The 19,647-nt window shown below is 41.0% G+C and overlaps 2 protein-coding genes across 2 annotated transcripts in view; one reads left to right on the top strand and one right to left on the bottom strand.

The window, feature by feature from the left end:
• BMPER (BMP binding endothelial regulator) overlaps positions 1-1,852 on the top strand; it is a 156,487-nt gene extending 154,635 nt beyond the window's left edge. The window contains exon 16 of the mRNA XM_067292180.1: positions 1,258-1,852. Coding sequence (XP_067148281.1) covers positions 1,258-1,439 — 182 coding nt within the window. The 3' untranslated portion in view covers positions 1,440-1,852. The remainder of the gene's footprint in view (positions 1-1,257) is intronic.
• A 14,512-nt stretch (positions 1,853-16,364) lies between these two features.
• FANCD2OS (FANCD2 opposite strand) lies at positions 16,365-18,100 on the bottom strand. The gene has a single exon (XM_067292445.1). It carries the CDS (start codon positions 18,098-18,100, stop codon positions 17,672-17,674), a length of 429 nt encoding a protein of 142 aa, XP_067148546.1. The 3' UTR covers positions 16,365-17,671.
• Between the last annotated feature and the right edge of the window lie 1,547 nt (positions 18,101-19,647).

Below are 19,647 nucleotides of genomic sequence, written 5' to 3'. Positions count from 1 at the left end.
AAATTTGCAAGAAGTAGAACCTGTAAGAAGCTGATGCTGTTATGAAGTTCACTTTGTACAGCTGAAGAGGATCCCTTTAAATATGATTTCTAAGTACTTAGACTTCTGTCCTTCATGAAACACTCATATAAGCTTTAGTATTTTAATCGGCTTATATGCATATTTTCTCTTTATGAATAATCGCAACACAGTAATGGCATTTTAAGGCCAATCTTTAATGACACTCTTCTGTCTATAACAGAACTGCTCTTTAACAAATCTGGATCTTCCATCTCTCTCCAAATGGAAGAAACCTTTTTAGTACAGCCACTTCACTGTAAATAGCAAGAGATGATCCTGGATGCTTGAGATTGTGTTTCCATCTATAAACTATCATCTGATCAGTACTTGTTTTTGCCATCAGCACAGCTGTTTGAAAGAATAACAGGCTTTTATTCACTTCTGAGCCATGTATTATTCTCCATACTAAAATGGCAGGATATAAAATGTTAAGAGTTTAAATATTGATCTGGTAGAGGCGTATAGTGCTTTTAGCTGAGCCTGCAGTGGTCTTTATGTTCGAAATCCATTGTATTGTCAGCTGCATAAATCAATGAATAGACACTAGAATCATTAAGTACAAGGATCATCATTCTCAGTGATCCCTTGATAAAATAGCATAAAGCATGGAAATCATTGATTTTTATTTTTATTTTTTAGAAATGGAGCTGCTGAATTAACCGCATTGTTTTGATTTGCTACAATATGCAATACTGAAAGTATAATCTTAGGAAGTCTGATGTGGTGAATGACTTCCTCTTTTTGTTCTTCTTTCCTTAAGAGTGGAAATGATAATTGTCTGTCTTTGTAAATACTTCAGAAATCTTTGATAAAAGGCATGATACTAACTAAATAAACAATGCTAAGCCTTAAATACTAAGCATAGATATGCTTCCGGATAGAAACCTTCCTAAAGTTTGGGGGATCTGAGATCTAGATTTTCATTTCTATGCTTTATATACAGTCAGCTGTGTTAAAATTCTCAAAAAGTTGAAGACTCTTAGGAAATTAGATTTTGATACCTTTATATCTGCCATGTAAAGTAGCATTGCATTTAATGTAGTCATATCTCTTTACAAAAACATTTTCCTCTAGATGATCATAATATCAAAATGTGCTTTCAGATATTCACAATAGAAAGCGAACAAACAGATATTTAACTTTACATATGTGATTTTGTGTAATACTCATTTTTTTTTCCTTTCAACTGCCTTTCAGCAACTCAGTGTAAACACGGTGCGGTTTATGATACCTGTGGTCCTGGATGTGTCAAAACATGTGACAACTGGAATGAGATTGGCCCATGCAACAAGCCCTGCGTTGCAGGGTGCCACTGTCCGGCAAATTTAGTTCTTCACAAAGGAAGATGCATCAAGCCAGTCCTATGTCCACAGCGATGACATTAGTTCTCTCTCCACGGACACTAATGCAGGCGTCACTGACGCCTTTGATGCTCACAGCCGGTGGAGGACTGCAGCTGTTTGTGTACAGATTCAGCAAAGTACACACCTACTCAGAGTGTAAATATGCTCCTGTGTGTGTATTTATGTGTGTTTATGTATACACACATGAGCATCTATAAAGATACATAAATGTATACTGTGTGTATGTAGATATACATATCTATACACAAGTGCCCTAAACGTAAGTACAACCCATATATTTATATATATATACACACACACACAAATATACATCATTTCTATATATCATAGAAAGATGAATTGTTATATGTATATTTTTTGCTATAAAGTTTATGTATTATTATTTCTAGGTTGCTAATCTGCAAGTCATGTGAGTTATTGTAAAAATAAACCAGGTGTTTTTAATATAATATAGTGGCATGAAAAGATTGGATGACTTTGCCATTGCATAAGTTTGTCGTTTCCAAGGAAACTTTTCTAGGGCCATAGCATTGCCAGACTGGATTAGTTTCAACACAGAACCTGGATTTACAGTTGTACAGGAAACACATTTCTCTGGAGATGGAGGATTTATCTAGGAATATTTCATGTGTACCTTAGAGCTGCATGGTGATTGGTGACAGTGCTTAATCATGCAGAGAAAGCTAGGGATCGGCTTTTATGCTTTACTGAAATTACTGTGCAAAAGGATTTCCAAAACTGATTGGCCAGCTGCCAGCCTAGAGATATTTCTTTCTGGAACAGCACCAATGAGTCAGGGGGCAGATTTTTCAAGTGTTCGGCACCCAGCAGCTTGCTTTGAAAATTTGACCACTTCCCATTTCATATCCTAATACTCCTTCTATGCTGTTGTGTTTGGCAGTAGCTGTGAATACACAATAAGGAGCTTGAAGAAAATATTCATGTACATTTTAGCCCCTTTAACATGTTCTAAACTGCTGGGTTTGTTCCATATTTCCCCCAAATATTATACAGAAAGCAAATCCCACAGTGAATTGGAGTTTTTGATTTCAGTGCGCCTTAAAACATGAAATAATGCCAGGTTTAGTAACTCATTTAATTTATCAGCATGGTTAAGAAGAAAGACAAATTCTCCTTTTCAAAAAAACAGTAGAGAATGTCAAATGCTAATTGGAGAACTGCAGTTTATTTCCTTACTGGTCTTTTGCTTGAGGTTTACGAGCATGTGGGCTCTGTGAAGTTTGCTTGACTTTTGAAGTCTCCCAGGGGAGAAGCAATAATATGGGATTTCGTTAGAAACTGTTAAAAAAGCCATACAGCTTTCTCAAGCCTGAAGGAAGGGGGGGGGGGTGAATTTTTCTTCCACTGGAAAACCTTGTGTAGAGCCTGATGGAATGTCCTCTGGAGATGATAGAAATCTTTGGGCATCTGATTTAGGTTTATAATGAAGTAATATCCTCCCACACAGCTACTTCCATTATGCCTTGCATTGAAATCGCACATTGTAACGCTTTGAACAATTTTCTTCCTTAATTCTTCACGCTCCAGGAAGCTTCACAAAGTCTGAGTTTACACTGCATGAGTGGGTGTGACACACTTGGGTAATACAACCTGTCTGTGATCCTCTCTTAGGAGATGTTGAGGAAGCGTGGTTAGCTTAGGCACCACACTCTCCAAAATGCTGTACCACCACAGTGTTAAAAAGAGCTGGGCAAATAATGCCAGGAGCGTTCCACGGATGTTTGTCCAAATCTTACATAAATTCAGCTTGATCTCTTTATGTCCTTTTTGTGTTCGTTTTCTTGGAACAATCAAATAATTCAGTTTTACTGGCAGAGGGGATTTCAAAGCCACATATACAAGTGCACTGGGAAGCAGAATTGCAAATGTGCAGATCCCATCAGAGCAGGAAACTGAAAGAGTTTTATGTGGCTCATGTGATAATTGAATGGAGAAGCTGAAATTTGGAACAATTGCAACTGGTCCACAGAGTTAAAACATAAAATGGCAGTCATTAAAATAATTTAAAGCATCAGTTAGATCGAAGAACATTACTGTCTGCTTGAGCTTTCTATGCTGAGATCCGGGGTCTAAAACATTAAGAAGGTTATTTGCCCAGCTCTAGTTTAAGATAGATTTTTGTTACTTGCTAATCAGTGTTTCTAAAATAAAGATACATGCAAAGTGTTTAACCATAACACAGATGGAAAGTTCATAATGAATTGCATGCATGAACAGTGTAAAGAACTGTCTTTCCTTTTTCTTTTCCTGGCTAATGACATGAGTGAAAGAGGAAGGGGGAGCCCTTCAGCTCCCTCACTCCACTGGTCACATTCAAGCAACACTAACTGATGCCCAGTGAAGAGGTGACTGAGACTATCTGTAGTATGAACTTTTTTTTTCAATCCTAAAATGGTTCAGTTTGAAACCTGACCTACAGGTCATCTCAAAATGAGGACTCATTCCTCAGTTTAATTTTGGAAAATCTATCAAATTAACGGCAACCCCTTATTTTTTGCTTTAATGATGTGGACTGAGAAAGACAGGAAAGTGGTTTTACCTCTAACCTGTCTGATTATGGCTCTCTGGTGCTGTACAGCTTTTTCCTCCAAACTCCAGAACTATCAAGGGAATGGTAGGGCTAGAGTCTGCATAGCTCACCTGTATCCCCTAAGGTAAAGAAGCTCTGCTTTTCTAGAGACTGCCCCCAAGCTTCAGCTTGGCACAGGCTTTATATCCATATCTGTAATTACCCTGTGCCCAGCTGAGCTATTCAGACCAGATCAGTCCCAGGTGTGGCTGCCTCACACCTCTCTCCTGTTTGTCCTTCTTCTTCCAGACTGTTCAAAGGTTGGAAGTCTAGCCCAATAACGTCAATAACAGCATTACAGGCACTGGCCCCAGAGAGTTTGGGTTGCAGCCCATCTTCATCCTTAATACAGCATTCTTTCTAATTCTGCTGTCTTGGCTTATGCAATATTATTCCTAGGATGCTAAAACTGGAAGCTTCCTGCATATCACTGGGGGTTTATTTTTGACAAAATTCACTGATAATCCAGTTTTAATATGCTCTGGCAATAATGTGTTTTTAATAATAGCATAAGGTTGATAATCTGTATGGTATATTCATCACACAAAATTGATGACTGTATAACTTCTGGTCTTGTCTATGTTTATGTCAATATGTTCATATAACTTTATGCCAGTTCATAAGGTGAAATACATTTGAAGGAACAGAGGTTCCAACCAAAGGGTGATCCAAAAGAAAAGTCTGAGAAACAGTGCTGTAATGCAGTGGATGGAGTCAAGGGAAGACTTGCATCAATAGCTTTGCCATTAACCTGCTATGTGTTCTCTGGCAAGTCATTTAATACTTTGTACTTCATTGGAGAAATAAGGCATTCATATTATGCATCTTTTTAAAGTTTATGGATAAAAAATCTTCTAAAATGCTAGACAGCACTGGAGGAATGTCAGCTGGTATTTTACCACTCTTCTCAGGTCTGGTTTGCATCAGGTTGTCCCATATCTCCCATATCATTGTCTCTTCAAAGCTAGCTTTTTGTTGGTGTATGTGGAGGTAGAATACATATATCTCCTCCACATTTACTGCCATTGTGTCTATTTTTTTCAGAAATATTATGGTTTATAAACCATGGAGATAAAACGTAGCCAAGCAGAGTAATTTGGGTTGTAGCCAGAAGACTCTGTAGGTACTCCCAGGTCTTCCAAGAACACTTCTTCTTCTACAGAGTTAGGCATGCACTGAAGCTACTTAGAGCAAAAATGAAAAGATTCTTAATATACTTCCCAAAATGTGACCCTATCCTTACATCACATTAGTAGATTCTGGTAGATAACCTAAAAGAAAGAGTTGCTTCTCATCGGAAGTTTTGCTTCCTTTGAACACAGGATTCAAATCCAGTTCGACACTGCTTAGCCTCCCATTGACAGAACCTGACATTTGCAAAAGCTGGACTGATTCTTGGAGTGACCGTGTAGAGTTAGGGTGGTTTTTTTTGTCCTTTGTTAAAACAGGACAAGGTAAGATCAGAGATTAATAGCCCATACATTTGCAGCTGGACAAGCTGAAGAAGCAGATTTAGTCAACTGACTAAAAGCAGTGAGATGTTTCAGGCATTTTGGGAAGTGTCCTGACTAATGGGACATTATGCCAAGATTTCAGTATTTGACAAACAGGAACTGGGAAGTGGACTTCATTACGTACATATTCTTATGAATCATATGTAGAGATAAGAATAGAACAGAATATGTTGAGATCTGAATACATCCATAATTAAAATAGAGTTATGAGGTACTATTCCTACTTTTGGTCACAATTCCTAAGTCACAGTAGAACAAGTCACCTAAGTTAAGGAAAGTGATTTTATTTCCTGGGCTGAGATTAGGCAAACATCTGCAGAATTCAGAAAGGGGATCCCTCATGCTTCCACTAACAAAACAAAGCTGTTTCATTTTCCTCCATGATGTATATTTTAGTGAACATGCATCTATTCCCCAGTCTACAATAGTGTGAGCAAAGGCTACAAATGCACATTCGTAACTGTCTTGTTCCTGGCTTTGAGATACAATTGCAAGTTTTACTAACTACTAAGAGCACTCAAGTTTTTTTTTTTTCCAACAATGTCTTTTTATCAGGCAGCAATGTTGCTGAATGTCAAGCAGTATTTTAAAAATTCTAAGGAATGTTAAATATGAAATGTGACATTTTCATAGCTATTTGCATGACTTTACCCTTTTTATTATGAGTTTTTCTAGGCCTGCATCAAGGAGCAAGTTGGCTTTAACAGTGTGTGTTTGTAAGGGGGGGTTGTATAATTTGCATTATAATTTATCATGTTTTGTATTCCCCCATGGGTTGCTTATACCTGGACACCAGTATAATTTGGTTTTGCACATGAAAGTGAAATGATGGGAATGTAGGAATTGCCTGCCCAGACAGAAACATGTTTTTTTTTTTCCTTCTCCAGTGGTGAAGAAATGCTTCAAAGCATGCTTCAAAGAATGGTATGTAAGCCTCATAATGGACAGCTATGTAACAACCTGTTCATAGCGGTAATTTAGCCTCATACTCTGGCAGTAAGTGGTTGGTACTTTAATGACCCAATCTTTCAAAGCACTTAACTATGTGCTCAAACTTTGAATAACCTCATTTGCTTCAATGGGGTAACATGCACGCTGACTTCTAACCACATGCTTAAATGGTTTGCTGGGCCAGGGCCAGAGAGTTCAGCATCTGGCAAGATCAAGTCTTAAACCTCATAGCATAGTACTTCGTATTTCTTCATTATTTCTATACGTAGATCTATTTTATGGTCATGCTGCTATCTACCGCTAGAACATCACAGATGTCAGTGCTTTTTGAAGCTTTTTGTATTAAGACTTTAGAAGATGCGAGAGAATTTTTCTACTGATTTCTGATGTCAACACAGTAATTTCATACACTCTGATTTCCTACCCTGTTTTATTTCTTCTTTTTGTTAAAAGACAAGGACATACTGGACTTGATTTTTCTTTTGCAGTGGTGAAAGTAAGGAACAATATCAGTGAGCTAACTGTTGCTAGCTATACTGGTTTTAAACTGGTGTGAGATCATGCTAACACCAGCCAAGCTTTATAGTTGTGGATCACACAATTCTGGTGTGATTGTCCTCAATTATTAGATTTCTAAAACATCTCTTGGCATACTAACAATCACTACCAATTGCTTCTAGCTATAGTTAATATCAATCTCTGATAACACTGTATTGGAATAAAAGCATCTGCAACCCAATCAGTATAAATAATTTGCTATAAGAGATCATAGCATATAAATGAAGGAAAAAAAAAAGTAATTTGTTGTAGTTACTTTAATTTCACAAAATTTTGATAAATGGTATTAATAAGAAAAAAGGAAGAGTGAATACAGAAAGTGAAGAGGTAAAAAGGATTTCAGAAGTGAAGGGTTTTTTTGCGTTTAAAGTATTGAACTTCTTTAATGAGTATGCTTGGGTGGCTTTTGAAACCTATAGAAAAAACTTGGTGGGGTTCTACAGAAATTGGATCAAAACTTTAAAGAGTATATGTAGTAATTCAGTTTTACAGCTAAAATGTCAGTGTCTTGAAGACAATGAAAAAAATGAATACAGTTCAGAAGATATTGCTTCTCCTGTGTTAGGCAGCTGAATGTTTGCTAGTTTGAGGTGTAAATATGCAGGTGTTTGAACCCCACCACACCTGATCTACAGCTCTGATTTTCTTCATGTTGATGTATATCAAGAATTATTCCAGAGGAACCCATAGAATTATACTTGTGTCAAAAGACAAGAGAAACTTGTTCATCTTGTTCATTATAATTAACTGTTATCCTGCAAATGATCAAGCGGAAGAGAAGCTGCAGGGAAAATTACAGTGTGTATCACATATGTTAGATGTTTGAAGCCATTAATGTATGGATAGGTTACTTGAAATATTTGATATGCAATTTGGGGAGAATGCTCTGTAATGTCAAGAGCATTGCTGTAGAATGTTTACAATTTGATGTTTAAAATTGCTTTGCTTTCTCATGCTAATTTTTTAAGAGGTTTCACCAGTGGTGCATTCATGTAAATATAAAATATATTTAAAATTTTACTAAATTTCTGTCTTCAGTATGCCTCAATTTATACCTTTGTTGAATTTTAAATGATTATGTAGTTCAATGTGTCTTATAGAACTGCAAAACTGTACAGTAACTTTGACAAGGCTTGTCTGTGAGTGTCTATACAGTTTTGGCAAGAATATTGTACTAATATAATTTTGTAAAAGTAGGATTGTGATGAGTCTGTTTGTAAAGACATTATTTATTCCCTTATAAACTTAATATTTATTGTCTTTACGTAGATAAAAAATGACGCCTGATTATTTCCTAGCTGTCACTTAAAACAACTGTTCTGATTTGTATGGTCTGATTCAGAAAATCAACATCTTCCATGCAATGACTGATACTGTGTTCTACCAAGAACTGATGGTAAATATAGTTATTTCTTGGGAGGGGAGGGAGGTGTGCAGGGCCATGTAGACTATGTTCACCTTTAGTTTTACCTGTGATTTGGGAGCTGGGATTTTGTGGTCTTTTTTTCAGTCCGTGACTGGCTTATGTGATATCATTTGGCCAAGTTACTTCACTGCCATTTGCCTCACTTTTCCCAAAGGTGGAATAGGAATGACAATGCTTTACAAAATCACAGAAACTGTAGGATCAATGAATTTGTTAGAAATCCACTGATTTCTATTTGGGCAAGGCTTCTGCTAATGTCCATTGGGCTCCAGATCAGGCCTCACAATTGCTAAGTGTTTTTATTCTTTGGAAAGAAGAACCTGCCCTACTTCTGAGCAAGCGTATGGATTGTGAACCCAAAAGGCAGGGCTGAGGGCAGACCTGGTTCTGGCTTGAGCAAGAAGAGGACCTGCTGCTTCTCCTCAGGGGATTTCTCCCTCCTCGGCTGAGGCAAGGAGAGTCTGGAGGGTAAGACAGTCTGGCCTTTTTTTCACTTTAAACTCATGGGGCTACTGGTGCTGTATGCTCTGTAGCTGTGGGACTGCTTGCTTGGTCTGTACTAAGTATATTGAAGTGAAGCTCCCAGTGACCCTGTGGAGGCTGCTTCAGTATCATGAGAGACCGAATGCTCATTTTGGGGAGGGCAGGCTTATCTCACTAATACACGTCCATTCATATTTCCCTTTGTTCCAATGCTAAGCCATGAGGGTAGTGCAGAGGTGGCAAAGTTTGGAGTTCATAGGCGGGGTGATCTGGGCCTAGATGCTGAGCATGCCAGCTGTCTACTTAAATGCTCACGTTACTTTTACCCCTAGACCTCTGCCTCAGTGGGGAGGGTTATTTGGTATTGTTTTTCCTCACCGCAAATGCTGCTGTATTAATTTTCCTCCCAAGCAGCGTACAGGTACAGACTTTATCCTTACTTCTCTCTTGCCAAACTCCACTTGGCCATTGGGGGAGATTAAGCTCAAAGATGGTCAGCATTTTGTCTGCCCAGCATGAAAGGTTTACAGACTGACCTTCTTCAGAGCACTTGCCCTTTTCATGGGTGCAGAGTGTAGGTCCCACTAGTACCTCTAACAGCTACAAGTGCTCAGAGCTCAGGTGTTTAGGACACAGAACCAAAGGGTGAACAATATGAATAATGAGGATATTCAGCTTTACATATGAAACCCTTGGAAAAGACCAGGATGAATCCACACCTTCAGGATGGCATTTGAACCTGAAGCGTCACCTCCTGCACTCCCTCCAACATATGATCTATAGGTCCTGCTGATGTCAGCCTCTGACCCATGAGGCCTAGGTTCACTGCTGAGTAGGTCCATGCTGGGCAATAAATTCCCTGAGCTGAAACAGAGGGACAAAATGAGTAATACTTGTAAGGCATGATGAGCAGATGGCCTGCAGGGGGAATGGGAAAGGGCTAGGGAGGATAGGAAAGGAGGAGAAGGAGCTCCAATAGGGTATCTCTTAGATTCCAGCTTCTCCATCTCTGCTGTCTGTTTTCATTTGGTCAGCCTGTGCCTCACATCTCACAGTAGTAGTTTTTTTCCTTCCTGCTTTTGTGCATCCCATTCTGAACCGGACAGATTCTGACACTCATTTTTTTCATCAAAGCACTAGAAGAGAGAATCTTCCTTAAAAAAATAGAGAAGAAAGGCCTAACATTCAGACTGAGAAAAAAGGCTGGTAGCTGTTGTTCATTTAATTGTTCTGTAGGCTTCTTTACTCCTTTCAGACTATTCGTTCAACTCAGCCTATTAATCAATTGAAATAATTTTTCTTCATCACCTACAGTTCACCCTCAATGCTGTTGTGATGGCTGGGTGTACGGGTAATAGCTGATCTGATAGGCAGCCACACTTCCCTGAAAAATAGTATTAAACCATACTGAAAAGCTAATTCTCTCCATTAAGGATTTTGAACTGATGTATAGCTTCTGTTTTTATCATTGTGTCCTGCAATCACCACATATTAAATCTCCCCTTAAAAGACAATGCTTTGTCTTCAGTTCTATTCATCCTGTTTTATTTAGTACATCTGGCAATCAGGCCCAACAGAGCTATTATTTCCCTGTCTCCTTCCACTGTTCTATTGTAGGACATGGTGTTTTGTAATACGGTTCCTCCCCCAAGTGTCTCTCCCCAGTGTGTATTATATATGTAACTGCACATAAAAAGATAATGCAATTGGATAGCTATATAAATACAGTTTAAACATTCAAGAGCTGAAGTAATATATTTGATAGTGTGAAGGACAGCATTTAAGTCATTTTAGTTTGCTTAAAAAGCTGGAAAGAGAAGAGCAATTTTGGTTGCTATTTTCTGAACGTACAGCAGATGGTGCTTAACAAATATGCTTTACAGCCAATGTCTGAAAACAGCAAAGGCTGGCAATTTGAATTTTAGTCATGCTTCTTGATCTTTACTAATTGGAAAAAACATCAGTTGAAATCGAAGGCCCCCAACAGGATTGACTTACTTCAATATACACGATGTGCACAAATGTTTGAAGGATGGGGATGCAACAACAGTTCTTCCAAAATAGCCTCTCATGTGCTATAAGGAACTATACATTTGGAAAGGAATTAGGCAATAGGAGGATTATTTCTCTCTAGATTGTTGCCCGTTCCCTTCAGACTCATCAAGCTTAATTAATGAGAAAGAACCAAGCTCCCAAATATGGCAGTCTACTTTTTACAAAGGCGAGCTTTGTCCCACCAACAAAAGAATATGAAGAAAATTCTGTGATGAGACCTCATCTGATGTTCCTGGACTCTCATCAGATGGGGGCATTGCTTCATGTGTATGCCAGCGAGGCAAGGTTTTTTCCACTGGCACCAGCACACTAACCTGTGGGCAATGCTTTTGGAGTGTGGGTGGGACATGTCCCCTGAGTAAAGCAGGGCTTGCATCATCGCTTCCTCTCTTGGAATCTGATTAGCGAGATAAGAATGGAGATGCGACTCCGAGGTGCTATTTACATTCTCCAGTGTCAAAAACTCAAGATGTATCTCTAATAAGGCAGCTGTGGTTATATATAAGCATAAGCTACCCTGAGCCAAGAGAATAATATTAAGACAGGCAATGAGTCGGACTGCTAAAGAGAATTTACTGACACATTTAGTAAAGTTTTAACTAATCATTACTCTTTTCGAGGCCTCTTTTTTTTAAGCTCTGTACTTTCTACAGAAAAAATGCATTTTTAGTAGAAATTTATTACTGATGAAAGGGTTCACAAATGCTGATAACAGCACTAACAGCAGGAATACAAACATTTGCAACCATCTTCTGTAATTATGCATCAACCCCAGCCTGTAGGATCTCTTCTCAACAGTAACGTGTATTTAGTCAGCTGCAGACTTCCAGCTGTAGCAGTTGTGCTTGTGATGTGCAAAACCTATATGCCTGTATAATCTACCCTAAAATCTACAGTGTTGCACTGATGTAGAAGAATGGAGCATTTTTAGATGCTCTGCTTGCCTGCTAAATAGCCAGTCATGCAACAGAGCTGCAGCAGTTTCTCTAATTTAGGGTCAAAACTTGATTCCCTATTAGAACTGAGACAATTGGCCATCCCCAGAAGAAGTCCCAGGAGCAGGGAGGATCGGGTAGCCATATATCTTATGGGCAGCTGTGGGGGATGTAGTCCCCCTTCTTGCTTGTAGAGGTTTTAAAGGCAAGCCAGCCCAATGCAGCTGCAGGCTTAGTGCCAGTGTTAAGACTCCTTTAAGAACTTGAATGTATGAACTGGATGCTTTTCCACCACACCTGCATAGGGATGCACATGATGACCTGCCAGTTGGACTTGGATGCAGAAGTCTCACATCTGCAGTAGATTTACTAGCATTCAAAAACAGAGTGATTCAAAATACGGGCTTGATCAGATTAACTTTGAAAATAGATGGTGCCCTGAGATGTTATGAATCATATCTGCTAGTCCAGAAAGGAAAAAATATCAGCTCTGAGGATTGAACCAAGCCAGCGTCCAGGTTTGAGAGCAAAGGTGAGTGGTCCATTAATGATTCAGAGCCCCGGAGACCTGAGTGGAAAACCTGCCACCAATTCAGCAAAGAGACTAAAGACCTGCTAGGACCTTCAGCACAAGCTGTGTAAAGGGCCCTTTGTTCCTCGCTCTGGAGCAGAGCAGGGAGTGCTGTCACTAGCATCAGCTCTGTGGCACATGATGGGATGATTGTTTACGGGCAATAGCAAATTATGTGAATTAATCTGAGGCCAAACAGAAAAGGCCAAATTTTCCCTGAAACCATGTTAACAACAGACACTTAAAGGAGCCTCTGTTTAATGATCCTAAGAACATTTTGAGGAGTAAGCTATTACAGCCAAGATTGTTCTGCGACTGTGTGCAAACGAGTGTCTGTTTAACCACCATCTGCAGCTGTTGGCCCACCTTCTCTCTCTGTTTAAATTTCTATTCTCCTCAGGAAGCAGAGCAGCACATGCAGGCTGCTGCAAGCCGATCATAGTGCTGCTGAGGCAATAATCAATAATGCTCTCATTTTATCTCACTTGACACTGAGGAAGTCAAATTCAATCTTCTTGAACTTTTTGAAACAAATTTGGGCAACAGACTGCACTGTTTAAGTTGCAGATACATTATGATTATAAATCTGTAGGAAAAAGGTTCACTGATGTACTAATTGTCACAAATGCATAGCAGCTACTCCCCTATCATCAGTCCTATTTTGTAGAGTACTGGGCAAACTCCAGAGCAGACTGCAAAAAAACTTTTATCAGCTGCAGTAAGAAAACATGATTTACCCAGCCCTGAAAAGGGTGTGCCCTTCAGATCAACCTAAGTGTGTGTGTGCATGCACTTTCATGTGCTGCATGTGTGTATGCACACGAGGGGAGGTCAAGGAAAAAGTAGGATAGATACAACTGTATTGTATGATGCAGAAAGTGTGCTCCATTTTAATGGTGAAGGCAATTTCTCCTTCCACAGAAAATCTACATATCCCTTTCTGGTATGGAGAAGGACAGCATTTCTGTACCTTGGGTCTGTAATTTGGAGAGAGTCACACTGTGAACCCAAGCTTTCCTGCCTACTTCTATCCCAAACACAGCCAGTGGGTCTGAGCTGAACAAAAGTGTAAATCTGGCTCCACACAGACCTGTTTCAGGAAATGGTAAGACTAAAGCAGCATTAGGAGAATTACAGAGCATGTTCATAAGGAATCTGAAAAGATCAAGCTTTGCTGCTGCGTCTACCAGTAGCTGATCAGAACTTGCGCTCTGAAATTTTCATATTTAGGAAAATTTAAAGCTGCCATCCATCTAAAGGGATGCTTATTTAGTGTCACAGTTTCCAGTGACATTTGCTATTATTACCAAACTATTTGTAAGGATAAAATTAAAAAAGAAACCAAGCTAGGTTGCAGCAACATTGCTAGTCGAAAACGTCTCCTTTGCTAGAGAAAGGCATGCTCTAACACTGAGAAATGGGAAATTGCTTGCCTGCAGGTGAAATTTCGAAGGGAGGTATTAAAAGGAATTTTATTATTTAGAAGGGAGGTTTCTATTAGGCTTGCATAAATACATCTAGATTTCACAACAAGTTTGCTCTATTGTCTCAAAAGCACAAGTGTTAACTTGGAGTTGGGTACAGTAAGTGCGTCCCCAGGAGCAGGGGGTATTGTGCTATATTATTTAAAGACTTAAGAGTTGCTATTTCTTATGTTTGGGTTTGTCTGTACTACTATGAACTGCACCAATCGAACTGAAAGGGAGCAACTTACTTATACTGGTGAAGCTGAGCAAGTGTAAGTGCCTGCTGGCTTGGAGACATAATATAGAAATAAATGCTTACATCTACTCCTTTAAACGTTTAACTGGCTCTTGAACAAGATACATCCTGAGGTGTCCTGTAATGCTGGCTGTGGGTGGCTGCCATTCGATCTGTGTCCAAGCTCAGATCTCACTGAAGGTAACAGGTATGGTGCATAGTTCTCATTCAGAGAAAACAGAATAGCAATTACACATCTTTGTTTAATGTCAATTGAATCGACAGCAATCACTATCCCAAGGCATGGAGCAGCAAGATAAAGCCTGTGCAGGAACTCTGCAGTGGGTTCCTTGAAAACTGGCAGTAAGCACAAGAGTTTGGGCATTGATTTGACTGCAGTTATGTGTGAAAGGAATTAGAAAGTGAGCAAACCACAAGAGAAGGCAGTGAGAGAATGAGATTGAAAAGGGACAGGAAGGGCCTCTGGTGCACAGGACTTTTTGGAAAAAAGACTTTATCAATACAGATCCTGAGTTTAGGGAAACTATACTTTCTGCTCTCTTTGTATGCAAACAGGACTGCATTACTGAAAACAGTAACTCCCTACCCCAGCCAAACAAACCCAACCTACATCATCAATTTCTAAGAAGCAAAGCTCCATGTTGTGGCTAACTGCTTAAGCACTAACACATAAAGAAAAAAGCAGGTATTTAGACTAGATGCTTAGTAGCATAAGCAGACTATTTCTCATGCAGCTCCAGTGAGGTACTGCAAGCCATAGCAGCTTACATCAGCTGACATAGTCCTGTAGTTCCTTTCATTACAGACCAGCAAACCATCCAGAGCACTGTCTGTATCATAAAAATGCACCTGATCTGTTAAAATGATGATCTTCTCCCTGCAGGAGTACGTTATGATCAGGAGTCATTAGAAGAACAGCTTTAGAGCTCTGATGTTCCTCATGTATCTCCTGCAACTTTTCCAAGCACAAGGTTTCTTTTTACACAACTTTTGTGTATGGTGTCTCAGCTCTTCCCACTGAACCGTGACTTTTTATTTGGGGTTGATTGGCTATGACTTAGTTTGAGAGGATGTGGATGGCAAACTAGCTAGGTATTTTACAATTCTGCCTCAGATCAATGCCATGGTACTGTCTACTTTTGGGTAGAGATGCCAGCTTCATATCAGTACCTTCTGCAAAGATTATGAAGAAACTGTTCCAGAATCTCTCCCTCATGATTATCTACCAACATAGCAATTAACAGGACTGACATGAAAGTCTTTTTTAAGACTACTCTTTAAAGTTTTTAGAAAAATCAGAGGTATTAGCCAAATAATCTATTTGCATAAACTAGTATTATTTCTCCAGAGTTGCAGTGACTTATGCTTGACATTTCCTAGTTACAGGGCAGCATTTCATTCAGATGGAAAGAAGACATGAAACTGTCTTTAAAGTAGCTGAAACAACAGAGCCAGATTTGAATACTGGAGTCTGATGAGAACTTAATGGAAAAATCCAGTTTATACTGCTGTGGGATTGATTCCATGCAGTTTTTATAGGCAACTCTGAATCAGAAAGTGTAGATCCAGCTCCAAAGCCACTCTTAAAGCTTGCACTTACTTTTTAATACCTTATTGCTGTACCACGGAGAAGCAGAGCACAGACCTTGGATTCTTATTTAGGCTGAGCTCTTCATTAAAAATATTAATGTATCAGCAATAAAACATATATTCTATAGCAAGTACTTTTTTTGTTATACTTCCCAGCAGCACCATTCACCCATTCTGACCTGTTAGCTTGTTCCAGATAGCTTAGAAAGCAAATCAGCCACTATTGAGAGATTGGACACAAGACTTTTCACAATCAAGGGTGAATGCATGAGAAGACATTTCTGAAGCTTGTTGTAAACAAAGGCTGAAAGTGAAGACAATGCTGAATGTTTATCTCTGAAGCCTGAATGAGTAATGATTATGTAATCAATGTGTTTTGCGAAATATTGACCAAGAATGCATTACAAATGCTTCTTCTCCTGTGATTTTATGGGCAAGATTAACTAAAATTGCATACAGCAGCTATAATTCTCATAATAATTTGTAACTGTAGTCTATGGAACAAACTATTAATGAATTACCTATATTAGCAGGAAATAAATCAGAACAATTTTTTATTTGGATTGTAAGATGCCAGAAGTACATTTCTAAAAAGCTCTATCCATTGTTTATGACATTTAAAACAAAAGGAAAAAATGAGTTATTTTGCTCACTTTGAAGACAAAGAACAACATCTTTGCAAATTGTTTTCATTAGCTGTAAACAAGTTTTATGACATTTCACATCCATTCATTTAATTGTAAAGAAAGTTTGAATAGTGTAGGGCAAAAAAGCATTTTTAGGAAACTTTCTCCATGAATTTGTTTGCAACGATCCCTCTATTCATTAGCTAGAAAAAAGAACAGAGGAAAAACTTTTGTGTGGGTAACTCTGAAAACTGCAAAGCACTGAGTATCTATGCATACTGCCTTTAGTAGCTGTAACTGATCAGAGATTTTATTCTGAATAATACGGGCAAATTAAATTCTTTGCAAATCAATTAGCTGTCAACAAGCAATAACAGAAGTGGGGAAAAACGTAAAATCTACTAACACTTTAAGACTTAAATTTTGTCTTCTTGTAAATGTCTTCATTCACAAGAAATGAACAAATAAAGGATTTTACTTTGAGGGTAGTAAGCTTAAGGAAATTATCTTGACGTTTGTACCCATATACATGCGAGCGTAAGAGTTTTTTCTTTGAGGATTGTCTGTGAAAAATGGCCATGTCTCAAGTAGCAGCATTTCACTTCAGCATTTTCTTCCGACAGACTAAGGAATCTTGTGTGCAACAGGATAAAGCAGAAATGCACTCCTTATTGAGGCTATTACGGTAGTGATTATAAATGGCAGCACATGTTGTAAACTGGAGCATTCACATCTCCATAATCTGAGATTGAGCGCAAACATTTCCATCCATCAGCTGTAACTGGTGATCACCTCCGCAAGCTGTAACCAAAGCCAAATGCTTCAAACGCTGCACATCCCAGCTGCGTGCCTGCGGTGTGCCATTTTCTCAGGCGCTGTCCCAGTGCGAGAGCCAGTCTTAAGCTGCAAAATAAGCCTCACTCTTGCGTTGAAAGGCGGAGGTGCAGCCTGAAGCAGAGAAAGCTCCAAGCGCTGCTCGCAAGCAGTCTGCAGAGTCCCGAAGAGGATCAGTGAGGCCTGCACATAGCTGCATCCACCCGTACCTTGTGCCAGGGAAGCGTTAGTGCATCAGGCCAGAGCTGCTGTTCAGCCTGCCGCGCCACAGCCTGCAGCTCGGGTGGCAAACGGGCCGTCCCAGCTGCCCTCTCCGCCGCGGCTGGGCGCCCGGCGGCGTTCAGGGCAGCAAGGCGGGCGTGCGGGTGGTGTTGACGTCCCGCTTCGGCCCCTCAGCGGGAGTGCTGCAGGGCGAAGGCGCACTTCTTGTAGGCGGCGTAGAGCAGCAGGATGGCGCGCAGCATCTGGCGGCACATGGCGGCGGCGGCGCGGGCCTGCGGCGCCCGCAGCCCGCAGGGCCGCCGCTGCCGCGGACTCACCACCCGGCAGAAGGCCGAGCGCTCCGACACCCGCAGCGCCCCGGTCCAGCGCGGCGGCTGCGCCGTTACCAGCCGCCCGAAAACCGCGTCCAGGCCACGCAGGCGCACGGCCTGCGGCCGCCGCAGCGCCGCCCCGCGGCCGCGGAGCGCCGCCGCCGCCTGAGGGCCGGGGCCGCCGCGGAAGGGGTGCGCTGTGGCGGGCCGCGCCGCGCCGCCCCGCAGCCACCGCAGCGACTCGTCGAGGGGCGAGCGCGGCGCCCACAGCTGGTAACCGTCCGCCATGGCGCCCGCCCGGCTTCGCGGGGAGCCCGGCGCGGGCCGGGGCATCTTTCCGCCGCGGGGTGCCCGGCAACGCGCTCGGGGCGGCTCTCGTCTCGCGTCATGGCGGCCGCCCGCTGCCCGCCGGGCCCGCGCGCGGCGCCCGCCGCCATGTTTGCTGGGGGATGTCTGGGCGGAGATGGCGGCGCTCTGGCCCCTGCGGGCTTTGGCGCGGCTTTGCCGGCACGCCCGCGCTCCTGCTCCTGCCCGTGTCTTTCTGCCCCTGCGTGGCCATGCTGGATTTTACTCAGCATAAATCCCCTCTCTCGCAAGTTTTGCCCCCTCCTCTGCTACCCACAGGAACGTCCTTCCAGAGGAATCGTGGCAGCTCTCTGTTGCCACTGCCACTTCGTACAAAGCGGAACCTTCTGCCACGGTCTCTGCGAAAGCAGCTTCTCCCTGCTGTGCGGTAATGCCCTCACCTATCCTTAGAGCTAAAATTCATCACCTTTTGCCTTGACTTACTGTGATTTGTTTTGCTGCGATCTCCTATTGGCGCGTGCAGAACAACTGCCAGGCTCGTCTTGCTGGCCCCAAGGTGCGAGCAGTTTCTCCCACTTTTATTAAGATTCCCCTGTCCCACTGAAGTTTAACCGTTCTTATTTGAAGGCCCTTGCCAGAAGTTCACAAAGCACCCTTTACCCAAAGTTTTAGTTGCTGTATTTTAAAGGTTCTGATCATGCTGATTAAGATTAATCTCCGCTCTTGGTTAGTAAGTTTTTTATTTCCTATGTATTTATAGCCTTAGTAGCCTCACTTTCCAGCTGTCTCTGCAGGTCTCTACACTTGAAATGCTAATCTTAAGCAGAAGCAGCGCGGTGGGGAAGGCTAAACATCTTTCTAGCCAAAGAGCGTACTTGGAATATTACTTTTGGAGTATTTTGACCAATAGTTTTAAATGTGCCCACTATGAGCCATTTTCCTTTTCTTCCAGCTTGGGGGGTCACTGTGAACTTGTGTCGTGATGCAAGTTGCAGAACATTTTTTTTTTTGGGGGGGGGGGAAGATTGTGTTATACAAATTCTGCATAAGTGCTTCTGTATAGATGGAGGAATGTTACAGCAATGTGACGTTTCACTATGACCAGTTTTATTTTCAGTCAGAAGCTTCCAGCAAACCGGGCTGGAACAAGAGCCCTGCTGTTGTAAGCAACAAAATGGCTGGTATAGAAGAGCAAATGGCTTTGAGAATGAAATGGTTATCCTGTGTAATTTTTTTTTTTGGGGGGGGGGGGAAATGCACATGTGCACAGATAGCATTAAAAGACTTTGTTAGGGACTACGCCTCTAAACCATGTTCCAGTAATGATTATGATCTGAATATTAGTCTATCAAGTGTTTCTGTTGAAACAATGCACATATTTCTTACTGCCTCGCTAAACACAGGGGTGGGTGTTTGTTTGTCTTCAGCTGTAGTGATGCTTGGGACAAAGTCTTATAGGAAGCTAGTTTAGGCTTTTTCCATGTGGTCATCATCCCAGTCAATGGACAAAAGTGATAACACAGGAATGA

The sequence above is a fragment of the Apteryx mantelli genome, chromosome 2, assembly GCF_036417845.1.
Source record: "Apteryx mantelli isolate bAptMan1 chromosome 2, bAptMan1.hap1, whole genome shotgun sequence".
NCBI lineage: Eukaryota > Metazoa > Chordata > Aves > Apterygiformes > Apterygidae > Apteryx > Apteryx mantelli.
This window is presented reverse-complemented; position numbering and strand designations above follow the sequence as displayed.